The 19,923-nt window shown below is 38.5% G+C and overlaps 1 protein-coding gene across 11 annotated transcripts in view; it reads left to right on the top strand.

Moving 5' to 3' along the window:
* ppfibp2b (PPFIA binding protein 2b) overlaps window positions 1–19,923 on the top strand; it is a 124,858-nt gene that overhangs the window by 95,433 nt on the left and 9,502 nt on the right. For 8 of the 11 annotated variants that reach the window (XM_041996444.1, XM_041996439.1, XM_041996437.1 and 5 more), the window contains 19 exons: window positions 4,673–4,784; window positions 8,165–8,226; window positions 8,306–8,381; window positions 8,477–8,559; window positions 8,685–8,752; window positions 8,833–8,898; window positions 8,987–9,047; window positions 9,297–9,344; window positions 11,011–11,170; window positions 11,779–11,811; window positions 12,971–13,003; window positions 14,057–14,192; window positions 14,271–14,390; window positions 14,538–14,688; window positions 15,009–15,120; window positions 15,228–15,316; window positions 16,444–16,566; window positions 18,821–18,946; window positions 19,032–19,220. In XM_041996444.1, the coding sequence (XP_041852378.1) occupies window positions 4,673–4,784; window positions 8,165–8,226; window positions 8,306–8,381; window positions 8,477–8,559; window positions 8,685–8,752; window positions 8,833–8,898; window positions 8,987–9,047; window positions 9,297–9,344; window positions 11,011–11,170; window positions 11,779–11,811; window positions 12,971–13,003; window positions 14,057–14,192; window positions 14,271–14,390; window positions 14,538–14,688; window positions 15,009–15,120; window positions 15,228–15,316; window positions 16,444–16,566; window positions 18,821–18,946; window positions 19,032–19,220 (1,848 nt within the window). The remainder of the gene's footprint in view (window positions 1–4,672; window positions 4,785–8,164; window positions 8,227–8,305; window positions 8,382–8,476; window positions 8,560–8,684; window positions 8,753–8,832; window positions 8,899–8,986; window positions 9,048–9,296; window positions 9,345–11,010; window positions 11,171–11,778; window positions 11,812–12,970; window positions 13,004–14,056; window positions 14,193–14,270; window positions 14,391–14,537; window positions 14,689–15,008; window positions 15,121–15,227; window positions 15,317–16,443; window positions 16,567–18,820; window positions 18,947–19,031; window positions 19,221–19,923) is intronic. The other 3 variants (XM_041996443.1, XM_041996445.1, XM_041996441.1) reach the window with 2 other exon arrangements.

Genomic DNA, 19,923 nt, shown 5'->3' with positions numbered 1-19,923 from the left:
TTTTGCCTAAACCAATCTTTTTGTGATGCTGGCACCTCTGATAATGTCACCAACATCCACATATGAACAGATCATATTATGAGCTGTTCATATGAGGATGTTGGTGACATTACAGCATCACAATAAGATGGTTAAGCAAAGAAATAATTTTAGTAAAAAAATTACTTAGACCATTATTTTAGGAAGGTGATGATATGTAGTATATGAACTGGTACTATTTATCTACAATATTAACACATACACAAAAATGTCAGAAAGGGAATCTATTAGGTCAAACTCAGTCTAAACCTATAGTAGCATAAATAAAGGGATGATTAAGGGCAGTGGTTCCCAAACTTTGATACTTTAACAAATTTGTCTATGTTTTGTTAGCAGTGCAAAAATTATGTTTTATTTCACCTTGCTGCCATAACTGGGGCCTGCCCCACTGGTTCAGGGTAACCTAAGCTAGCATTAACAATAAACTGTGTCAAAAGGAAAGTTTTAGGCCTAATCTTACAAGGTAGAGAGGGTGTCTGCTTCCTGAAGCCAAACTGGGAGCTGGTTCTACAGAGAGGGGTCTTATAACTGAAGGTTCTGCCTCCCATTTCACTTTTAGGATCTCTGTTAACCTCAAGTAAACCAGCAGTCTGAGAGCAAAGTGCTCTGCTGGGAAAATATGGAACTATGACATCTTTTGATCCAGTGGAACTTGGTAACACAGGGGTAATGTTTTCTTAGCAGAAGATAATCACTGTAACGTGGCATTTCAGAGAAATAATAAGAAAGTGCTGCTGCACCATGAAACAAAAAGTTTTCTACAAAAGTCATAGTAACTGTTTATTAAACTTCCTGCATTTTTATGCACATTTTCTTACCTACTGTTTTAACCATGACTTATTTCCCTGTTAAATATTTTTTAAAATGGGGTATATAACACTGTTTTTGATGTTTTTCCCTTTATTTCCCCATGAGTCATCTATATGTATTTATTTTATGAATAATAATTAATAAACATCTCTTTCCTAACATATTGCTTAACATTGGTTCATTAGAAAGAGGTCAAACTGCTGTTGCTTCTCTGTGCTTACAATGCTTCCTTCCTCCTCTCTTCTCTATTAACCCCTCTCCACAACTTGCTCTCTTCACTCTTTTTTCCCCGCTCTTCTTTCCTTCCCACATCTTGAACTCCCGTCATTACCCTCTTCCTGTCTGCCTCTCTCTAGCTCTCTATCTCTTACTCTCTCCATGTGTGTTACCAGTCGCTCATGACCCAGCTGTCCAGCCTCAAGCTGACTGTGGAGCACACACAGCTGGAGAAGCAGCACTGGGAGGAGCGCTGGCGCAGCGCACAGGTGCCTCCTCTTCCTCCTGCTCTTCCCTCTTGTTCTTTCTTTGTGTTTGTGTCTTTCCTATGATTAATATGGTTTCTTTTTGTTAATGCTCTGCATGCTTGCATTTGTCCTTTTCTTTCTAGCTTGTCCTTTACACTGCTCTACATGTCTTCTTTATATACTTCCTCTGTTAGGTTTGCAAAAAAATGCTGTATTTTTGTCTGAAAAACATGTTTAAGCAGACAGGAAAGGGGAATTTTTATGTTTTACTGGATCATGTTCAGAAACAGACACAGAGAATCCATTCTGCAACTTCTCACACTCTTCTAGTTCACGTGGATAGTGAAACTTTGTATGATTATACACACTACTCACAAAAGGTCAGGGATATTTTACTTTTTGTATATCACAATGAACCTAAAATCCATTATAACTTTTATAAGTTAACTTAATTTGACCCTCTCTAGACTTTAAAACACTCATGTACAACTTTTTAATGTTTAAGTCCATATTTTATAAAAAGCTGTTTTCTAACAAGATCATTAACCAAAAAAAAAAATCGAAGTTCTGAATCATAAATGGACCAGTAAATGTTCAGCTTGTATCTAACCAGTCCTCTTCATCGTCCTGTTCACACTTAGACATTATCAGACCAAGACGACACCTAATTTGTGACAAGTTAATGATACGTTGACATTTTATGTTGCGGTATACACACCACTGTTGTTAGGTTTTGTTTGATTAAATTATTTGAGATGAAGGAACTAACATCACTTTATTCTAGTGAAATATCCCACATTTATGATATAATATCAGTGTAGCATCATCGTTTTACATTTTCTGTAAATGTTGAATATCCCTACCTTTTTCTGTATTATCAGCTGGTTTTGTTTGTTATCTGTAGAGATGAAGTATTGGTTTCTCTTCAGCTTGTGTCTTTGTAATATTTGTAACCAAGAACAGACTAAAGTAATGGAATAAGACAATAATAATGAGGACCAAACATAATAACTAACTTTGCCTGCTGCCACCCCTGCTGTAAACCTCTAATAAAGGCTACAGGGTTTTTATTGAAAAGCAGCTGCAGGTGTTATGTTTGCATTTATAGCATGCCACAGTAAACATGCAAGTCTGTGCACACACCTGTCTTTTGTCACCTGTTGTCTACAGTTGCTGCAGCAGCTTTATGTGGCATTTCTTCTGTTTGTTTGGTAGATGTGATGTTTGCTGCATGCTGTTGTATTTGCACCACTGAGTGTCTAAAGGTTGATAAGTAGCACACAAATGTTTAGGCCTGGTGGCCTTCATGATAGTATAAAATTAAATGTAGGTCATGTTATTTGGTGCATTCGATTGCAACTTAAGCTCTCTGCAGCTGGCTTGATGGTCATGTGGAATATAAAAACACTTTAATCGAGTCTTACCAGTTAAGCTTCCAACACTGATTGATTCAGTCTGATAAAGTTGTGCTTTATTAATTCCCAAGGGGAAAATATATCTAAGCTATCCTGTACATGATTAGGATAAAAAGTCATTATAAAGAGTCATTGTGTAATTAATCCTGCTAGAATACTGGCTCTAGCTCAATCAAACCACATCACCAAAGGGTGAAAAGAAAGTCAGTCCTCAAAAATTACTGATGTATCTTGCTGGAAATGAAATAAAACTGTAGTATTGATGTCCATATGTGCAGAAAATGAGCTGTCAGAAGGGGAAATTGGATACATTACATCCCCTTTGGGAGAGATAACCATAGAGCATAACAGATCTGATGATCTGAAAATAAATAGATGTCACATCTGGATAGAGTCGTGTGGTTCTCAGTGCAACCTGAGGTGCCTGAGCTGTCCTAACTGCAGTTGCTGTGCATCAGTGTAGTTTTAAAGCAGCACTAATGAACTTGGCAGATTTTCTGACTTTGGCGTCCCCTAACAAAGACTAATTCAGCATCCATCTTCATCCTGTCTTTTCTCTGAGCCCTTTCCAGCCAGTAAAAGTCAGTCTGATCTCTAGTCTTGTGTTATCTCTTGCTCTTTCTCTCTTTCTTTTCCTCGCTCCTCCAATAATATCCTCTTGGGTTTCTTTGCTGAATCAGTCATGGTGCAAATTCAAAGCAGCTATGTTTTTGATACCAAGTTGCTGGTATGTGATGTGGTGCCTTAAAGCAAAATGCAGCTGTAAAGTGATGCTCAGGGCTGGAACACAAAGTTGTGAATTGTGGTTTTTCAGCCTGAGGCATTTACAGCTTCAAGAATGTGCATTATAAATGTCAGAGTAGCATGAAAACAAGTGAAAAGCACAGAGTTTTAGGATGGAAACTTATGTTATATTGCTTTAACATCATATGACAAATTGTGCAGCTTTCAACCCCAGCAAAAGTTGTGCACATATTCCCATACAGGCTTCTTAAGGTCACCTTTTATTGATAAAACACAATTTACTCAGGTTTGAGTAAGATTTCAAATCAGCAACATGTATTGCAGTTCATCTGTGTGTGCTTTTTTAATCAGTTTTTGTCATATTGATTGTGTGTGCACATGTGCATGAATTGCTTGTATTTGCAGCAAAATTAATAAAGAAGCGTTATCAGAAGTGTGTGTTATATTGCATTGACCTCATTTGGTCACCATATCACTGAGTTGTTAAAATGATTTAAAACATCGAATACAAAGAATGAGCCTAATGGATAAACATTTTATCTGAGAGTAAAGAGAGTAATTTACAGTCAGACACAAGTGAACCTTTATGTTTTTTGTTTTTTTTTCCATTTAATTGAAGCGATGAGCGTGAAGCGGGACATTAATTCTTGACTTTGTCTGAATATATATCTGGTTGAATTGGCCTCATTGGAAGTGACAGGAGGTGGAAAACTGTTTTAGACACTCAGTGAAGTGTGAATCAGCCCATAGCTGTTAGTCAGTCACATTAGCTGTCAAACGATGATAGATGGAAGGTGATACCCTAATGCAAATTTTTATTTATTTATTTTTTTGTCCGAAATAAAAGTGCTTTTTTGCGTCAGCGGTACTGTCAGCGAGTATTTAGAGCTGTGGCTGATGTTAGTTTAACACCATGTAAAATAAAGCTGATTTCAGCAAAAATGTGTTAAAAACCACATGCAGCTACATGAGTTGTTCAGTGCTGATTTAATTTTCCTAATGAGAAGTTCAATGCAAGTTTGCTGGCTCTTCGAGCTGTGCATCCATCTCTGTTCAGCCCATTAGTCATTACATTTCACAAAAGACTCATTTTTAAAGAAATACAAGCAGCTCAGTTGCCTCAAACATTTATTATGTCGATATCCAGCGACCTGGAAGACTAAGCCAGTTTGTAGTCATTTACTTTGTATTCCTCCACAGGCAGAAATCTCAGAGCTGCAGCAGATATTGGCCTCCAAAGATGCTGAAATCGAGTGCCTGCAGACCCAGCTGCTGACCAGAGGCGGCAACGCCAATGACAACGCAGAGCGAGGTACGCACAGCTGAGTCTGACCAATCACCACAGTTCTACTTCTGTCAGTGCAGATGTGTGAGAGACAGCCAGCGATGCGCACACCTGTCAGCTCCGATTACTCTTACATCTAATCAACATGTCCTTCTCTTCTCTGAAATGTACTTTACCTGTTCTTGACTCTCTGCTGCCCTCTGCTGTAGAGGAGGTGTATATCAAGCAGCTGATTAACAAATGTAAGGCATGGTTGTGCTTGCTGTTGCTGTGGGTCCACTCTCCAACCAAACTTCCCCACCAGTAAAGACATTTGACAGCTGGATTTTTCTGTGGTTGTAAAATGTAAACATAACCAGTTTTCACCTAAAAATTTTGGTTTGAGACTGAACCACATTAACAACTGTGTGTGTGTTTCCTTCATAGAAAACATTTCAAAGTGCAGTAAGTCTCTGCATCCTTTCAAACAAACAGCGTTGCTTCAAGTTAAAAAGTATGGTGTTATTAAACCTTAGAACTTAGTAGGATGTTGGTATAGCATGTGGAACTCCTATAATATCATTCTTGGATATGAAAATTCTGCTGTCTATATTAAATTCAGCTACAGAAGGAGCAAGATTGTTAATATCCTGACAAGGAGAGAGAAAAATTTCACAGCACTCATATTATTGAAACTGGCTCCCGAGCAGAGATAACATTACATACGGCATAGATCTGTCACAGACATGCTGCAGCTCTGCAGACACACACCCGCTCGCTTCCCTTATTCATGATTTATCTTTCTGTCTAGTTTTGTCTTCTCTCTTCCTCTTTGCAGCTTCCCCTCAGATAAAGACTGATGACTATATTTTTACCGACATCATTTCACGGTTTTTCTGTGATGAGTTTCTTTCCAATTTCCCAGATTTGCGCAGACATCAGCAACATTTAAGACACAAGTTTATATCCTGCTCACTGCAAAGCTTCTTCCACTTTTGTACTTTTTAGGCATACAAGTAGCTATAGTTGTGTGGTTAAAACTGACTTTTAAAATGCTGCTCTTATTAACAGTGCAGTTAGTTATAAGTACCGTAAAACTAGTAGCACAAAAACCTCTTAAACCTGGTTTGTTTCTATAAAATGAGATCAGTTGCACAGAACACTTAATTTTTTCTCTTAGTCATATACTTAAGGAACTACTTGAGTTTAGTTTAGCTGTTTCTCTTAGGATCCTAAGGACGCACCACGTAACTTTCCAACCTTAAAACTATTCGATCTGGACTCGTGTGTTGGCACAGTGACATCTATTATGTACATTTCTGCAGTCACAACTGCGTCCTGAGGCTGAGAAACCACACTATACAACTTTGTTTGTAGGAAGCTTCGCTTTATGCTCCACGTCACGCGCTAGCAAGCGAATATCAACACACCAGCTAATTGGAAAACCCACTGTGGCTTATTCCAGAAAAATACATGATTGGAGGAAGAGAGGAAAAGATAAAGAGAAAGTGGTTGAGAGAGAGATAAGACGAGAGTAAATATAAAACTGCCTTTTACAGGCTACATCCAAAATGGAGGCTGAATTAGCCGTCAGTAGGGGTCATGTCACTAAGAAAATCTGCGAAAGTTCTGTAGTGCGTCTTTAAATCGATACTACTGAACTTTGGCAGATTTTCTACTTTGGCCCCAACAAAGATTAATCTGGCATTCATCTTGCACCCTGTTTCTTCTCTGTGCTCTCTAGCTAGTAAAATTCAGTCCAATGTTGACTCTAATCTCTTGCTCTCTCGCTTTCTCTCTTTGTTGTCCTCACTTCCTCTGATAATGTCCTAATTAATCTCTTTGCTGAATCAGCCACGGTGTGTATTCCAAACGATCAGTGTGTTGGTAATGCCAGGGTTTAGTGTATGTCGCCGGGCTATAAAGCACAGCGCAGCTGTAACGTGACGCTCCAGGCTGGAAATAAATGTTGTGAAGGGCATTTTCTCAGTCTGTTAACGCTGCAGGGCAATGGTGGCTCCAGGAATGTACATAATGAATGTCAGTGTGTCATTACAATGAGTTGGAAATGTCACTTTAATCCTTTAAAGTTTGCACTAAGTTTCTTTTTGCACAATGATAATAAAAATTTATGTTTTTTAACAAATGATTGAGATGATAGTCAATTATACAGCAAAATTGAAATTATTAATGACATTATAAACACTTACTTTTGGCATTGCAGACCCAAACCAAGTGGTAGAGATGGCTCAGGCAGGTTTATTACCTCAAATTTAAAAAAAATATATTTTTAGTCACTGAACGTTTAAGTTGTCTTGTACTCAAGAGAAAGATTAGAGAGCTGCTCTGTGTTTCTCTCCGTTTACCATGACAGGCTGGAAACATCAGGATTCAAGCACCTGTAAAACATAAAGATCCGGTCACTTACAGAAGAACTCATCATGCAATCATCACTTAGTCTGGAAACATCACAACACAAAATGTAGCACAATAGTTACTGTATGCCTCGAGAAATATCACCATTCACGCCTCTGACATTTTGGTTTGTTATATTTACAAAACAATTATACACTAGTTTTAGGAAGTTATAACACTTAATAAGATTTATGTCAAACATGAGTTCAAGGAAGTAAGTGCTCTCAAAGGAAACTATAGCTTTAACAACTTTTATAGTTTTAGTTGGTAATGACACCTTTATTAAATTATTTAGAAAGAGACAACATGCAGTTTAAATATTAATGACGCCGTTGGATACATCACACCAGATTTTAACCACACGTTCACAGATGTCTTTTGCTTAGACTTTAACACCTTTAAGTTAATTGGAAGAATTTAAGCTTATGTAGAAAACTTCAATCAACATGGTAACCAATCAGGGTGGAGAAATCTCTGTGGCTGTGCTTCATGTCAGCACAATTTCCTATACAAGATTTTAGTTTAAGTGTTATTTTTGTATTAATTTAAATTAATTAAACAACTTAGTGTCACCTCTCATGAAATTTGTAGATTTTTTCAAGAAATTAAAGGGGCTATAATATCTTGATTTGCCAGATTGAAGTTTTATTGCTCCTACAATTCCTATAATTAGGTTCAAAAGCATTTTTTCATATACTTTGAAGTTGAATTCTCCTTAAACCTGAGTGTCTATCTTTGAAAGGATGATCATTTTCATTGAGTGCAGGTTTGTGTTTGTGTGATCATCTCCCTCTTGGTTTACTGCACACAGTTGTTGTTCAGCATTTGTTCCAGGTGATGGTGTGTGGGTATCTGTACTGTCAGTGTGCATTTGTTTTGCTTGTTTATTTGCATTACCATGGTTGTCATGTCTGTCGCCAGCATCGCTCCAGCACCCATCAGACGGCATGAATTAACTAGCATGAGAGCTCTGCAGGATCCTGTTTAATTTCTTTTTCTTTATCCTTTGTTAGACCAGGAATACCAAAGGTTGAAGGTGGGGATGGAGTCTTTGTTAGCTTCAAATGATGAAAAGGTAAATTAATCTGTTTCCAACTTCAGCTCCAACCTACCTTGTTTCAAAAGACATAATGTTTCTGATTTGTTTTCAACAGGATCGACGTATAGAGGAGTTGACTATTCTGCTCGGTCAGTACAGAAAGATAAAGGAGGTCATCACACTCACGCAGGGTAAGAGTTGCATCTGTCTGAGCTTCTAGCAATTAAAAATCACAAGGAAGCCATGTCTTCTCCTGCTGCTCATTATGTCTATAATTTTCTATCAGGGAGTAGTGAAGAGGAGCTAAGTGGCAGTTTGAAGCTCAGAGCCATCACTCAGAAAGCACACTCTGACATCATGAGATCAGAGGTACATTTACACACATCTGTCCCTTACAACCTGTAGATATTCATATTTGGAGCTGCAAGTTCAAATATTTATCCTCAAATTGTCAATGTTTCTTTTGTTCATTTAAAAAAATGTTTTGTCTGCAGATGTCATCCAGAGGATCTTCTCCACTCATGCTATCCTCGTCCCCTTTCCAGAGAGAACTGGATTCAAGGTACCAACTCACATCACAGATAAGAACACACACAAACACACACAGACAACATCAGTTGATTTATGTGCTGTTTGTTTTAGTTTCCAAAACTCAATGGACACATCGCTGGTGGCCATAGGAGACATGACTTTCTTAAATGGATCATGGTAAGCACTGCTGCAACACACTCAACGTGCATATAAACACAAGCTGATCGATGCTGCAGAAGAAAGACGGATTTCTTTTGTTTTCCAGGCATCGGCGCAGGTTACTCTCCAGCAGCCTGGAAGAGCTGCAGAGTGGATCTTTACAAAAGGTTGGATATTGTGTGCCACCACTTATTAACTCTCATAATTACAATATACTTAATCAACTAAATTATTTATAAAACTTCTACACCTGCTTCTCTGATTTCACAGTTCACTAACTCAGCTCTCGTTTACTTTAACAGTAACATTCTTTCCATCTGCGTGATCACTAACATGTTAAATCTGTGTGTGTGTCTATGTCTGTGTGTGTGTGTGTTTCCGTCTTCTTTCACCTCTCCTGCGTCTGTTGGCTTCAGGCTGTTGAGATCCAGCCAGTTGAAAGTGAATCAGACATAGGGGCAGAGGTACTGATCTGCTGCACGATGACATCCATCCCATCCCTGTACACTTCAGATTTTATATCACATATTCCTGGATCACAGAACAGGAGTTTGTGGGGTGTGAATGCACCTAAAATCCAATGGGCAAAACTTTTTAGCAGTAGTGTACATAAAACCCTAAAACTGAATGTATTTTGCATTTATAAAGTAAATTAACTATTATTTATATTATAAATTATTAAGTTCACTAAGTTCATTTTCAACCATAATTAAAGAAAAAAAAAAGTAGGGGTAAAAATGGAAGAAAAAAAAGCAAGAAATCAAATAAAATAAAAAGTCCACATTAAAAACATTAAAAAAGGGAATAAAACTTCTTTAAATGCTTATTGAAAAAATAACCAATTGTGCAGCCTTAATATATAAATTAACCCATAAGAGCCTGACGTGACATGTTTGTTACATACAGTTTCGGAGACATTTTGCTTTAATTTATGGTATAAACTTTGCTTTAAATCGTGTTGAACACAATCTCATACTTGTCTTCTGTCCCCTAATAGATACCCAGAAGCAGAAAATCACATTATAAAAATTTTAAACTGTGACATGGTAATAAATGGTAGATATCCCTACCAAAAAAAATTTAATTTTTTTGTTACATTTTGTTAAAGGGCCAAATAAAGACCTCATATTAAAAAAAATTGGACTTTTCTTACCATTTTTTCATGGTCCGGGCCTTTATGGGTTAAATAATTAAATTTATTTTCTCAGGGAAATAATGGATAATGGTATTTTTAAAGCCAGTTTTATTTGCCTTCTAAATCATTTTCCATTGTCTTTTATAATCGCTACACATGGCAACCACATACGAGTTTATCCTTTGGACATGAATGGGAAAATAATGGGCTGAAAATTACCGTGGTTAATAGTTTAGCTAAGAGAAAGGCAGCAGGAAGACAAGAAAGGAAAGATAATGATAATGCAGAGATTTGCTCATTTATAAACTTTATACCACCAGATGTGCGTCCTGTCTCTCGTGGAAAATGTTTTTATCTGACTCTCTTGGTGCCAGTTGACCACTAGTTCCCAACTTTGAGAGTTTCCTTTGTAAGAAAAAAAAGGGGAAATGCCTCCTGTGGATTACAGCCACATACTCTTTATCTCCAAAGACACTCAAATACATAATCATACCATGTCCATACACTCACATACATTTACAAAAGGGCCAAGACCTACCTGAAGTGGCTGTCAGAAATGTTTGGCATCAGAACTGCCTTCCAGCTGTTTCTCTCTGCTGGCCTTTCTCTGGTTATTCATTCAGAGCCCCGCTGACTTTGATGCCTGGTCAGATCCTGGCATCATCAGACGTTCACCCTCCAAAGAGCATTCTGTTATGTAACAGAGCGAAAGGCTGATTCACTTCATTGCCCCACATTTATCTTGTGATAGACATCAGAAAAGCCACTGAGATGTGCACGAAAGCCACGAAGATCAGAGCCAGATAATCAACAAAAGAATACAATAATGTGCCCATCTTAAGATATTCAAATTTATTTAGAAGAACATCATGAATTTCATGAATTCTGAGTACATAACACTAAAAACTGTGGCAGTTGCAGCTTTTGGCAGACATTATGGTAATTTATTTGAAAGAGAAGGCTTAAAGATTAATGTACTGTCTGGTTTTTTGCAGAACCCCCATATGGAGCTCAGTAAGTACCAGACTCTGCCGGGAAAACTGAGTAAAAAGAGTGAACCGAGGGCTGAGCTGAACGGCGACAGAGGGAGAGACGAGTATTTATCTCCTGTCCAGCTGTCTCCTGCTCACAGCCATGAGAAGGACTACAGTCTCAGTGAGTTTCTGCTTCTTTTAAACAGACTTTTTACTTTTTCTTACTGTGTGGCTGTAACGAATAAATCTGTGCTTTGGAAAGAAATAATGGGCAGATTATTTTTTTATTAAGTTTTTATTTAATCTTTTACAAAATGTAAAATATTAATAATAATAAATTGCATATATGTGGCATTTCTTTCCATGTTATGTCAGTTATTGTAGTGTAAAGGGTATCCACCAGGGGGAAGAAGACAAGTATCAGATTTATACAACAGGGTTTTTAGCAAAGATTTTACCATTAAGTGATGCAATAGGTCTCAGAAACTGCACATGGGGTAAGGAGTTAAATAGCTAGCAGTTTTCTGGTTGGTCAATGTAATTACCATACAAATATGAAAGTGGTATCAAATCTCTTATTTAAATATAAGAAAATGAGAACATTTCCTTAAATGTGACAAATGGTTATTTATATGAACAGATCTTTTAACATAAGAGAAAAAAAGATCTATGAATTCTCCATGCTGGTTAGCTCTTTTTTTAACTAACTTTGCCTCACCTGCTTCCTTTTCTCCTCCTGTCTGCTTTGCTGTCGGATTTCTCTTTTTGCTCTTTGTGTTCTGGCGGCAGTTCGTTGCAGGAGTGCCAGCGCTCCAGCTTTAGGTACTGTACGCTCTCAAAGAAATGTCAACACACTTCCAGGAGAATCCACTCAATACGCTAATATTCATACTCTGCAATCACACAAACGCGCTGTTTGACAAACAAAAACAAAAAAAACTCCTGAACAACACAAGATTTTCCCAGTCACAGGAAAGCCTCAGAGGTGAGCAGAGTCAGGCTGAGTAACTGTTTTCACTGAGGATCAAGCTTCCCCAAAGCCAAGATTAAAAGGACTCACTCATGACTCATGATGAGAGCTTTCAAAAATGAAGCCTAGCTTTTTAACATCCGCATTTGCTGAAACTAACGTGCACTTTAAGCTAAAAGGCATGAAAGCAGATAGCCGCCCATTCTATATCTGCTACTGCAGAGCCAGAGCTTAAAGCAGGAGGGTAATGAGACAGATGTGAGAGGGTGAGGAGTGCAGGCTTAAAGGATGTGTGCAGCTCAGCCAGCTAAGGTGTCCCAAAGTAAACAAAGAAAGATGCAACCTGAAATTCCCCTTCGCTCCTATGGTTTCATGCAGCCTGCTCAACAATCCAGAGACAGATAGTAGGTGATAAAGCAAACAGAGAGAAGTGAAAATAAAAAAGTCACCTACCCCAAACACTTTTGTCATGGTACCAAAAAATGAAGAAAGAAAATAAAGTGTAGGATCCTCTGGGTGTGGGATTATGATTTTCTCCAGTAAGTTATCACATCAGTGTCCAAAACGTTAATAAACACTATAATACTATACTGTTGGAAGCTGTAAAAAATTACTTCTAATTTTTATATAAACACATGAACTTAATCCCATCTGAGTTTCAGGCATAGTTAAGCACACGTGAGGCTTGAACATGTATACAACATTATTATAGATCACTGATACTCACTTCGGTCCTACGAGGGCCGCAATCCAGCAGGTTTTCCATGTATCCCTGCACCAACACACCTGAGTCAAATTAGGTGGCTCTAACAGCCAATCAGGTTCTACACAATGACTCATTAATTTGACTCAGGTGTGTTGGTGCAGGGATACATGGAAAACCTGCTGGATTGCGGCCCTCGTAGGACCGAAGTGAGTATCAATGTTATAGATGAAGTCAGTGTGACTAATGCTGGCCTTTGCTTTTTTCTGCTTGCTTTCTTCTTACCTCACTAACCTCCTCTGCCTCAGGATCTCCAGGAAAACATGACCTCTATGATGTTGGTGGGTACCGAATATCAGCTGTACAGTTGTGACTGTTACTATGCTGACAACAGTGATAATGTTGGAAGTTTGAGTCCATGTGAAGTAAAATAGGTTATTTTTATCTTTAATCACATTTAATACTAAGAGTGACAAAGTTTTTTTCTTTTTTCTTTCTTTTGTCCTTGGACATGAATTTAAGGAAGAACAATCAAATTCTGTGAGATTTCTCCAGTTAAACAACTTCCTTTCAAGTTATTTATACTGACTACAAGACCCCCATCCAAAGTTCCAGCAGCCCAAAGTGTTTGCTGCTGTCTTGTGTCTCTGTGGTCATTTTACCTGTTATTGCATTTATTTAATGACTGTTCGTAGCTGGTTTGCATGTCTTTTGTGTTTGTTTTGTAAGCTTGCAGCGTGCATTATTTTTTTTACTTATTGTGCATGTTTGTAGTCATTGCGAGTCAGAAATTTACGATCTGGTGATCTTTTTTTTGTTTTGGTTTAGTTTTTATTTTTTGTGTGTTTCTGTTTAACACCAGCCCGTTTTCTTGCAGAGGCTTTGTGTCTTTGTAATTGGTTTACATCTATTTTTTGGTCATTTTTCTGTCTGTAGTTGTTTAGTTTTTTTTCTTTTAGATTGTTTTGTATTGTTTGTGACCTTTTTCTTGTCTGTCTTTCTGTAATTTTTTTTTTGTTTGTTTTTTTTATTTGTTTTTTTTTTTTGCCATTGATGTGATCATTCTTTTTTTCTGACATATGTAGTTAAAAAGAAAGGAGTGTTTGGCTTGACCTGATATGACCCGTAGTTCTTATTTGTAATTCCTCCCTTATGATCCAGTGGAAGTTTGAGATATACAAAATTATTGTTACTAATTACTGATCTCCATGAAATAATCCTAACCAGGTTATTACATAAAAAAAAATAGGTTATCAATGCCATTTTATTTTTTGTTCTTCCCCCAAACAGGTAAATCTGAAATATGTGTGTTTAAACTGGGGCTGATGCTCAAATTTTCTGATACATTCAAAGTCAAAGCACACTAATTAACTCCTCGTGTTTATGTTTGGCAGAGCGTCCAGAGAAATTGGAGGAGTGTCTGCTGTCAGACCAGTCCCCGCTGTCCTCTGGAGTGGACTCTGGACAACAGTCCCCGGTCTCACCGGAGAGCAGGAAGGAACACAGAGGCATTAAGAAACTCTGGGGGAAGTAAGTTTTGAAGCTGCAAAGTGTGTACTTGTCACTCTGAACATGGATTTCTTTCATGGATCTTTCTGTTGTCTCCAGAATTCGTCGCAGTCAGTCAGGCAGTCCTGTCCAGGTCAATGACCCAGAGCTGGGAGACTTCAAGAGAGGAGGCTTCAGGGCCACAGCTGGGCCACGATTGGCCCGTCCGGGGAAAACACGGTACATGGGCACTTATACACCAAATTCTGCATGTTGAGAATAATCTCTCCATGTTGGATTATTCAGTTAAAGTATTTAATAAACAGAACATTATCACAAGGAGCCCCTCTTTCATTTATTGAATTTTTTCTTATTTCTTTGTGACAGAGATCTAAAGTTACCATTTTCTAAGTGGAGCACAGAGCAGGTGTGTGACTGGCTGGAGGACATTGGACTCGGCCAGTACGGCCTTATTGCTCGCCACTGGGTCAGCAGCGGTCAAACGCTGCTGTCGGCCACCCCCCAAGACCTAGAGAAGGTACACGCACACACATATCGCCACTTTTTTAATAGTAATGCATCTAGGACATCAGGATATCTGTTGATATCTGCGGAAATAATCTTCTGTCCAACCCGTCACATTTTTAGTTCTACCTGTCTGATTAAAGTTATTGTCTGTCCGTCTGCCTGATATTTAGTAACGCCTGTCCCTGCTTTTCAACCTGCTCTTTAGTTTCGCCTGCAGCCTTTCTGTCTCTGTCGTCATTTTTAGTGAGATGATTAACCTGACTGTACACTTTCTTTTTCAGGTGCACAGGTAGCTTGATGAAACATTCACTTCTAATTCTCTGTCTGCAGGAGATGTCGATCAAGAATCCCCTCCACAGGAAGAAGCTCCAGTTGTCCATCAAGGCGTTTTCCAGCAAACAGGCGGAGAAGTCTGCAGAGCTTGACTACGTCTGGGTTACTCGTACGAAATCTCTCACACACACTCTACCTGAAAAAAAATGATCCTGATGGGGTTATTTAATGAGAGCTGTGCTGTTTTTTTTTTGTTTGTTTGTTTTTTTTTCCCAGGTTGGCTTGACGACATCGGCCTCCCTCAGTACAAAGACCAGTTTAATGAAGGAAGAGTTGATGGACATATGCTCCAGTACCTCACTGTGGTGAGTTTGCAACCAGTAAAAACATCTATATGGTTTAAAATTTATTTACAGTAAAAAAACGGAATAATATACACTCACCGGCCACTTTATTAGGTCCACCTTGCTAGTACTGGGTTGGACCCACTTATTCCTTCAAAAATGCCTTAATTCTTGGTGGCATAGATTCAACAAGGTGTTTGAAACATTCCTCAGAGACTTTGGTTCATACTGACATGATGGCATCACACAGTTGCTGCAGATTTGTCAGCTGCACATCCATGTTGCAATGTGCCATCAGAAGATGCTACACTGTGGTCATAAAGGGATGGACATGGTCAGCAACAATACTCAGGTAGGCTGTGCTGGTTAAACCAGGCCACGTTGATATTAAGGAGCCCAAAGTGGGCCAAGAAAATATCCCCCACACCATTACACCACCATCAGCCTGAACTGTTGATGCAAGGTAAAATGGATCCATGTTTTCATGATGTTTCATCTGAATGTGGAGCTAAATGGAGACTCATCAGACCAGACAACGTTTTTCTATCTTCTATTGTCCAGCTTTGGTGAGTCTGTGTGAATTGTAGCCTCAGTTTCCTGTTCTTGACTGACAGTAGACACCCCGTGTGGCCTTCTGCTGCTCTGCCCCGTCTGCTTTAGCCCATCTGCTGTTCTGCATATCTTGGTTGGAACCAGTGCTTATTGACTTCCTGTTGCGTTTCTGTCATCTCCAATCAGTTTGCCCATTCTTCTCTGACATCAAAAAGACATTTTGGTCCAGATAAACTGCTTCTCGCTGGATATTTTCTCTTTTTCAGACCATTCTCTGTAAACCATGGAGATGGTTGTGTGTAAAAATCCCAGTAGATCAGCAGTTTCTGAAGTAAAATTCATTAAATCCTCTTTCTCCCTGAGCCATCTGCTGATGCTCAGTTTGAACTTCAACAAGTTGTCTTGACCATGTCTACATGAGTAAATGCATTGAGTTGCTGCCATGTGATTGGCTGATTAGTTATCTGTGTTACAAGCAATAGAACAGTTGGACCTAATAAAGTGGACAATAAAAGTATTTGCTTCATTGTGATTTAAAAAACATTCGTCACTTTATTTAGTTGTATCTGCACTCATCTTTATTCTCTCCATCTTAGAACGACTTGTTGTTCCTCAAAGTGACCAGCCAGCTGCACCACCTCAGCATCAAATGCGCCATTCATGTTCTCCATGTCAACAAGTTCAACCCTAACTGCCTCAAACGAAGGCCCAACAATGAGGTAAAGCTTCATCAGAGCCATGAGTGTGTGGACTGACACTTCTTCTGATAAGCAGCTCAAAACTTTTCCCACTAACATTTATTAAATTTGATTTTGTACTATCCATGCATGCAGTTACTGTAACTGTGCTACAATTCTGTGTTTAGAGTCCATATTATGCTCATGTGAAAGCCAATTGAGGCTGAATGCTTTAATGTCATTTAACGTTTTTATTCTGTCCATTAATGCAGCATCTCTTGTACCCATTTCTGACACTTTATTTTATCTAATAGCTTCTACTGAAAGTACAAATTACAGGTTGTCTTATTTATGAAGTATATATATATATATATTCAGGTAATCAGAAAAAGCTGTTTACGTGGCCATGTCTTATTCAGTATCAAAACTTTATTGGATTAATATTGCATTTTTTACTAATCTGAGCTGCTCTGCTTTACTTTATGCTACATTACTGCAAAGCTGTTTATTATATTATTAAAGTGCACAATCAAATATTAAAACAGCTGTAAATGTTACTGTAGTGCAAATGTAAACATATTTAAAAACTCAGTTCTTGGTACATGTTCCCAAATATTTTAATCACTGAGGCTCATTTTACATCTGTAAATTACACTGAGCTTCATCTTCCCTCAAAAACCTAATCATTCTTGACTCTTTCTTGGCTACCTGATTGTTGAAAAATGGTGGCGTGCATCACAGTTCCTTCTGAAATATCTTATTTTGCTCAGAAAGGTTTTTAACTGAGTAAAATGCTATAGGGATATAGAAGTGGTAGCTATAATAATAATTACATGGAAAATTATTGGAAAAAAGCTTGTATGCTTTTTTATAATGTCCTTTATTTTGGTAATACCAGATTATATTTATTGAAATGGAAGAAGGAAGTGCCACGGATCATTTTTAATACTTCAGTCATCTTCATTTTAATTGGGATTTATGTAGATAAAAATAAGAACAACATATAAGCAGCAGCACATTCAGTCTGTGTCATTTTCAAAATACCAATTTGCAAACATTCTGTAGTTTCACCATAGCTCTAGTATTAAAGCAACACTGCCTGTTTCTGACCTTAAAACTTTGTCTTTCTGACTCGTTTTGATGGTTCTCTTGCATTAGTTATGCACATTCATGGAGCCATCTTTGCCCAGCAAAGTCCCAAGGCTGGGAGACTGCATGTTTTTTGTTTAGTTTTTTTATTCCAGCCTGTTGCATCACTTTACAGCTGTGTAGCTTTTTGGCACCATGTCACACGGCAACAGCTGGATATCAACGTCTGGCCATTTTTAAATGTGCACATGCCTCATTCATCAAAGAAACCCACAAGGACATTATGAGAGAAATTGAGGAAAAGAAACATAGAAAGTGACAGAGCAAAAGACAAGAGTCAACATCCGACAGACTTTCACTGGCTAGAGAGCTCAGAGAAGAGACAGGATGCAAGACGGATGCTGAATTAGCCATCGTTAGGGGGCCACAGTGTGAAAATCTACCATAGTTTATCAGTGTTGCTTTAAAGGTGCAGTGTGTAATAAAAACATAGTTCAATGACGGTGAAATTAATATATCAGTAAAAGTGTTTCTATTGGTAACTGGTCACTTTGCTAAAATAACTGTGATGTTTCTATTCTCTTAGAATGAGCCATTTATATCTACTTTCCACATCTCCACATACATGGCAGCTTTAATATTCGTATCAGTATTTTTACAACAATCTCTCTGAATGAACGAACAACTCTGTGTGTGAAATGAGAACCCTCCGAACTTTAAAACTGCTCTACCCGCTTTGTTTCATAGGTGCTAGAGCACCGTTTAGGATAAGTAATGCTTGTACACGATTTTTAAGTATACACCTGTTATTGCTGCACTTGACACCACTGTATCCACTCACAGATGAAAACATGTTTGTTTGAAAAAATGTTGGCCACTGATGTCCACCATCCATTCACTTTTTGGCATTTCAAGTAATCTCTATGCTCTTTACCACTAGATGTCACTAATTCTTACAGTTGGATACTCTTTGCAGTGCAGCAGGCTTTGTCCTAATTCCTTATAAATGACCTTTACCTTGATTTTGTGATCTGGTGACATTATTGAATTAAGGTTTTACCCTTTTAAATGTGTTTTCCTCCCAGATTGTGCCATCAGTTTCCTGTTATTTTTTTACATAATTTGCTATGAGTCTTTTGCAACTTGGTTGTGTAAAATCTTCAAAACATTTATAGTAAAACTAAATCTGTATTCCTGTGTGTTTTAGTGTCGGTTCACTCCCAGTGAGGTAGTCCAGTGGTCCAACCACCGAGTCATGGAGTGGCTAAGATCTGTGGACCTGGCAGAGTACGCTCCCAACCTGAGAGGCAGTGGTGTGCACGGAGGGCTGATAGTGAGCAAGTTAAAACATAAAGTTTTTGGAGTAAAAAATGCTACAAGCCCAAAGAAAGCATATTACATCCGGTTTTCTTTAACAGATGCTGGAGCCTCGGTTTAACTCTGACACACTGGCCATGCTACTGAACATCTCTCCACAAAAAACACTGCTGAGGCGCCACTTAAACACCAATTTCAACAGCCTGGTGGGAGCTCAGGCTCAGCAAGAGAAGAGAGAGTATGCCGAAGCAGTGGGTTACACCCCACTCAGCATCACAGCTAAAGTCAAGGTAAGAAAATAAAAGAAAAGTCACTATTATACAGCTGGGAATAGCAGAAATAGTAGTGAGAGACAATCTATGCTGCATTAAGAGAGCATGCACACACAGTTAGCCTTTCCTCTCTTACTTTGTGTTAGAGAAAGCACCTTAATCTGTGGTGAGACCTCGGTAGCCAGCTCAGTTTAATCTCTGAGCCCTTCACTGTGTTTAAGCCTGTGAGAGCAGAGTGAACGGAGGGCTGTTTGGCTTCTCCTCACAGCTCTAAATACCCTGCCATCACTGCAGCCTCAGCTCTAAGTCCCTCTGTGCTCTGCTCAAGAAAAATGGAAGAATAATCTACCCCAAAAACACAATCCACACTCACAGTCGACCATTTTCTCACCTTGAACACGAAGGTCTTAAATTTCCTAAGCTGCATGTGCAGTACATATTCATGTGGACCAATATAGGCTTGTGTGCTTAACAAATCACAGATCTAAAGAACACAAAAATAGATTGTTTATGTGTGTGTGGATTTCCTCCCCAGGGCCATCCGGCTCCTAAATGACATCCTGTAGTGCTTTGTGATAATATCGTAGTGGCTTTTGTCAGCAAGAGCAAGCTTAGAGGACACAATTATAGAAGCTGCTGTCTGTCGCTGCCTGGTATCACTTTCTACTACAGGCTGCAGAGCAGAGAAAGTTCAGATGCTAAAAAGCACCATTTACAGATG

The sequence above is a fragment of the Melanotaenia boesemani genome, chromosome 10, assembly GCF_017639745.1.
Source record: "Melanotaenia boesemani isolate fMelBoe1 chromosome 10, fMelBoe1.pri, whole genome shotgun sequence".
Classification (NCBI taxonomy): domain Eukaryota; kingdom Metazoa; phylum Chordata; class Actinopteri; order Atheriniformes; family Melanotaeniidae; genus Melanotaenia; species Melanotaenia boesemani.
Note: the sequence above shows the minus strand (reverse complement) of the source record. Positions and strands in the feature narration are given on the sequence as shown.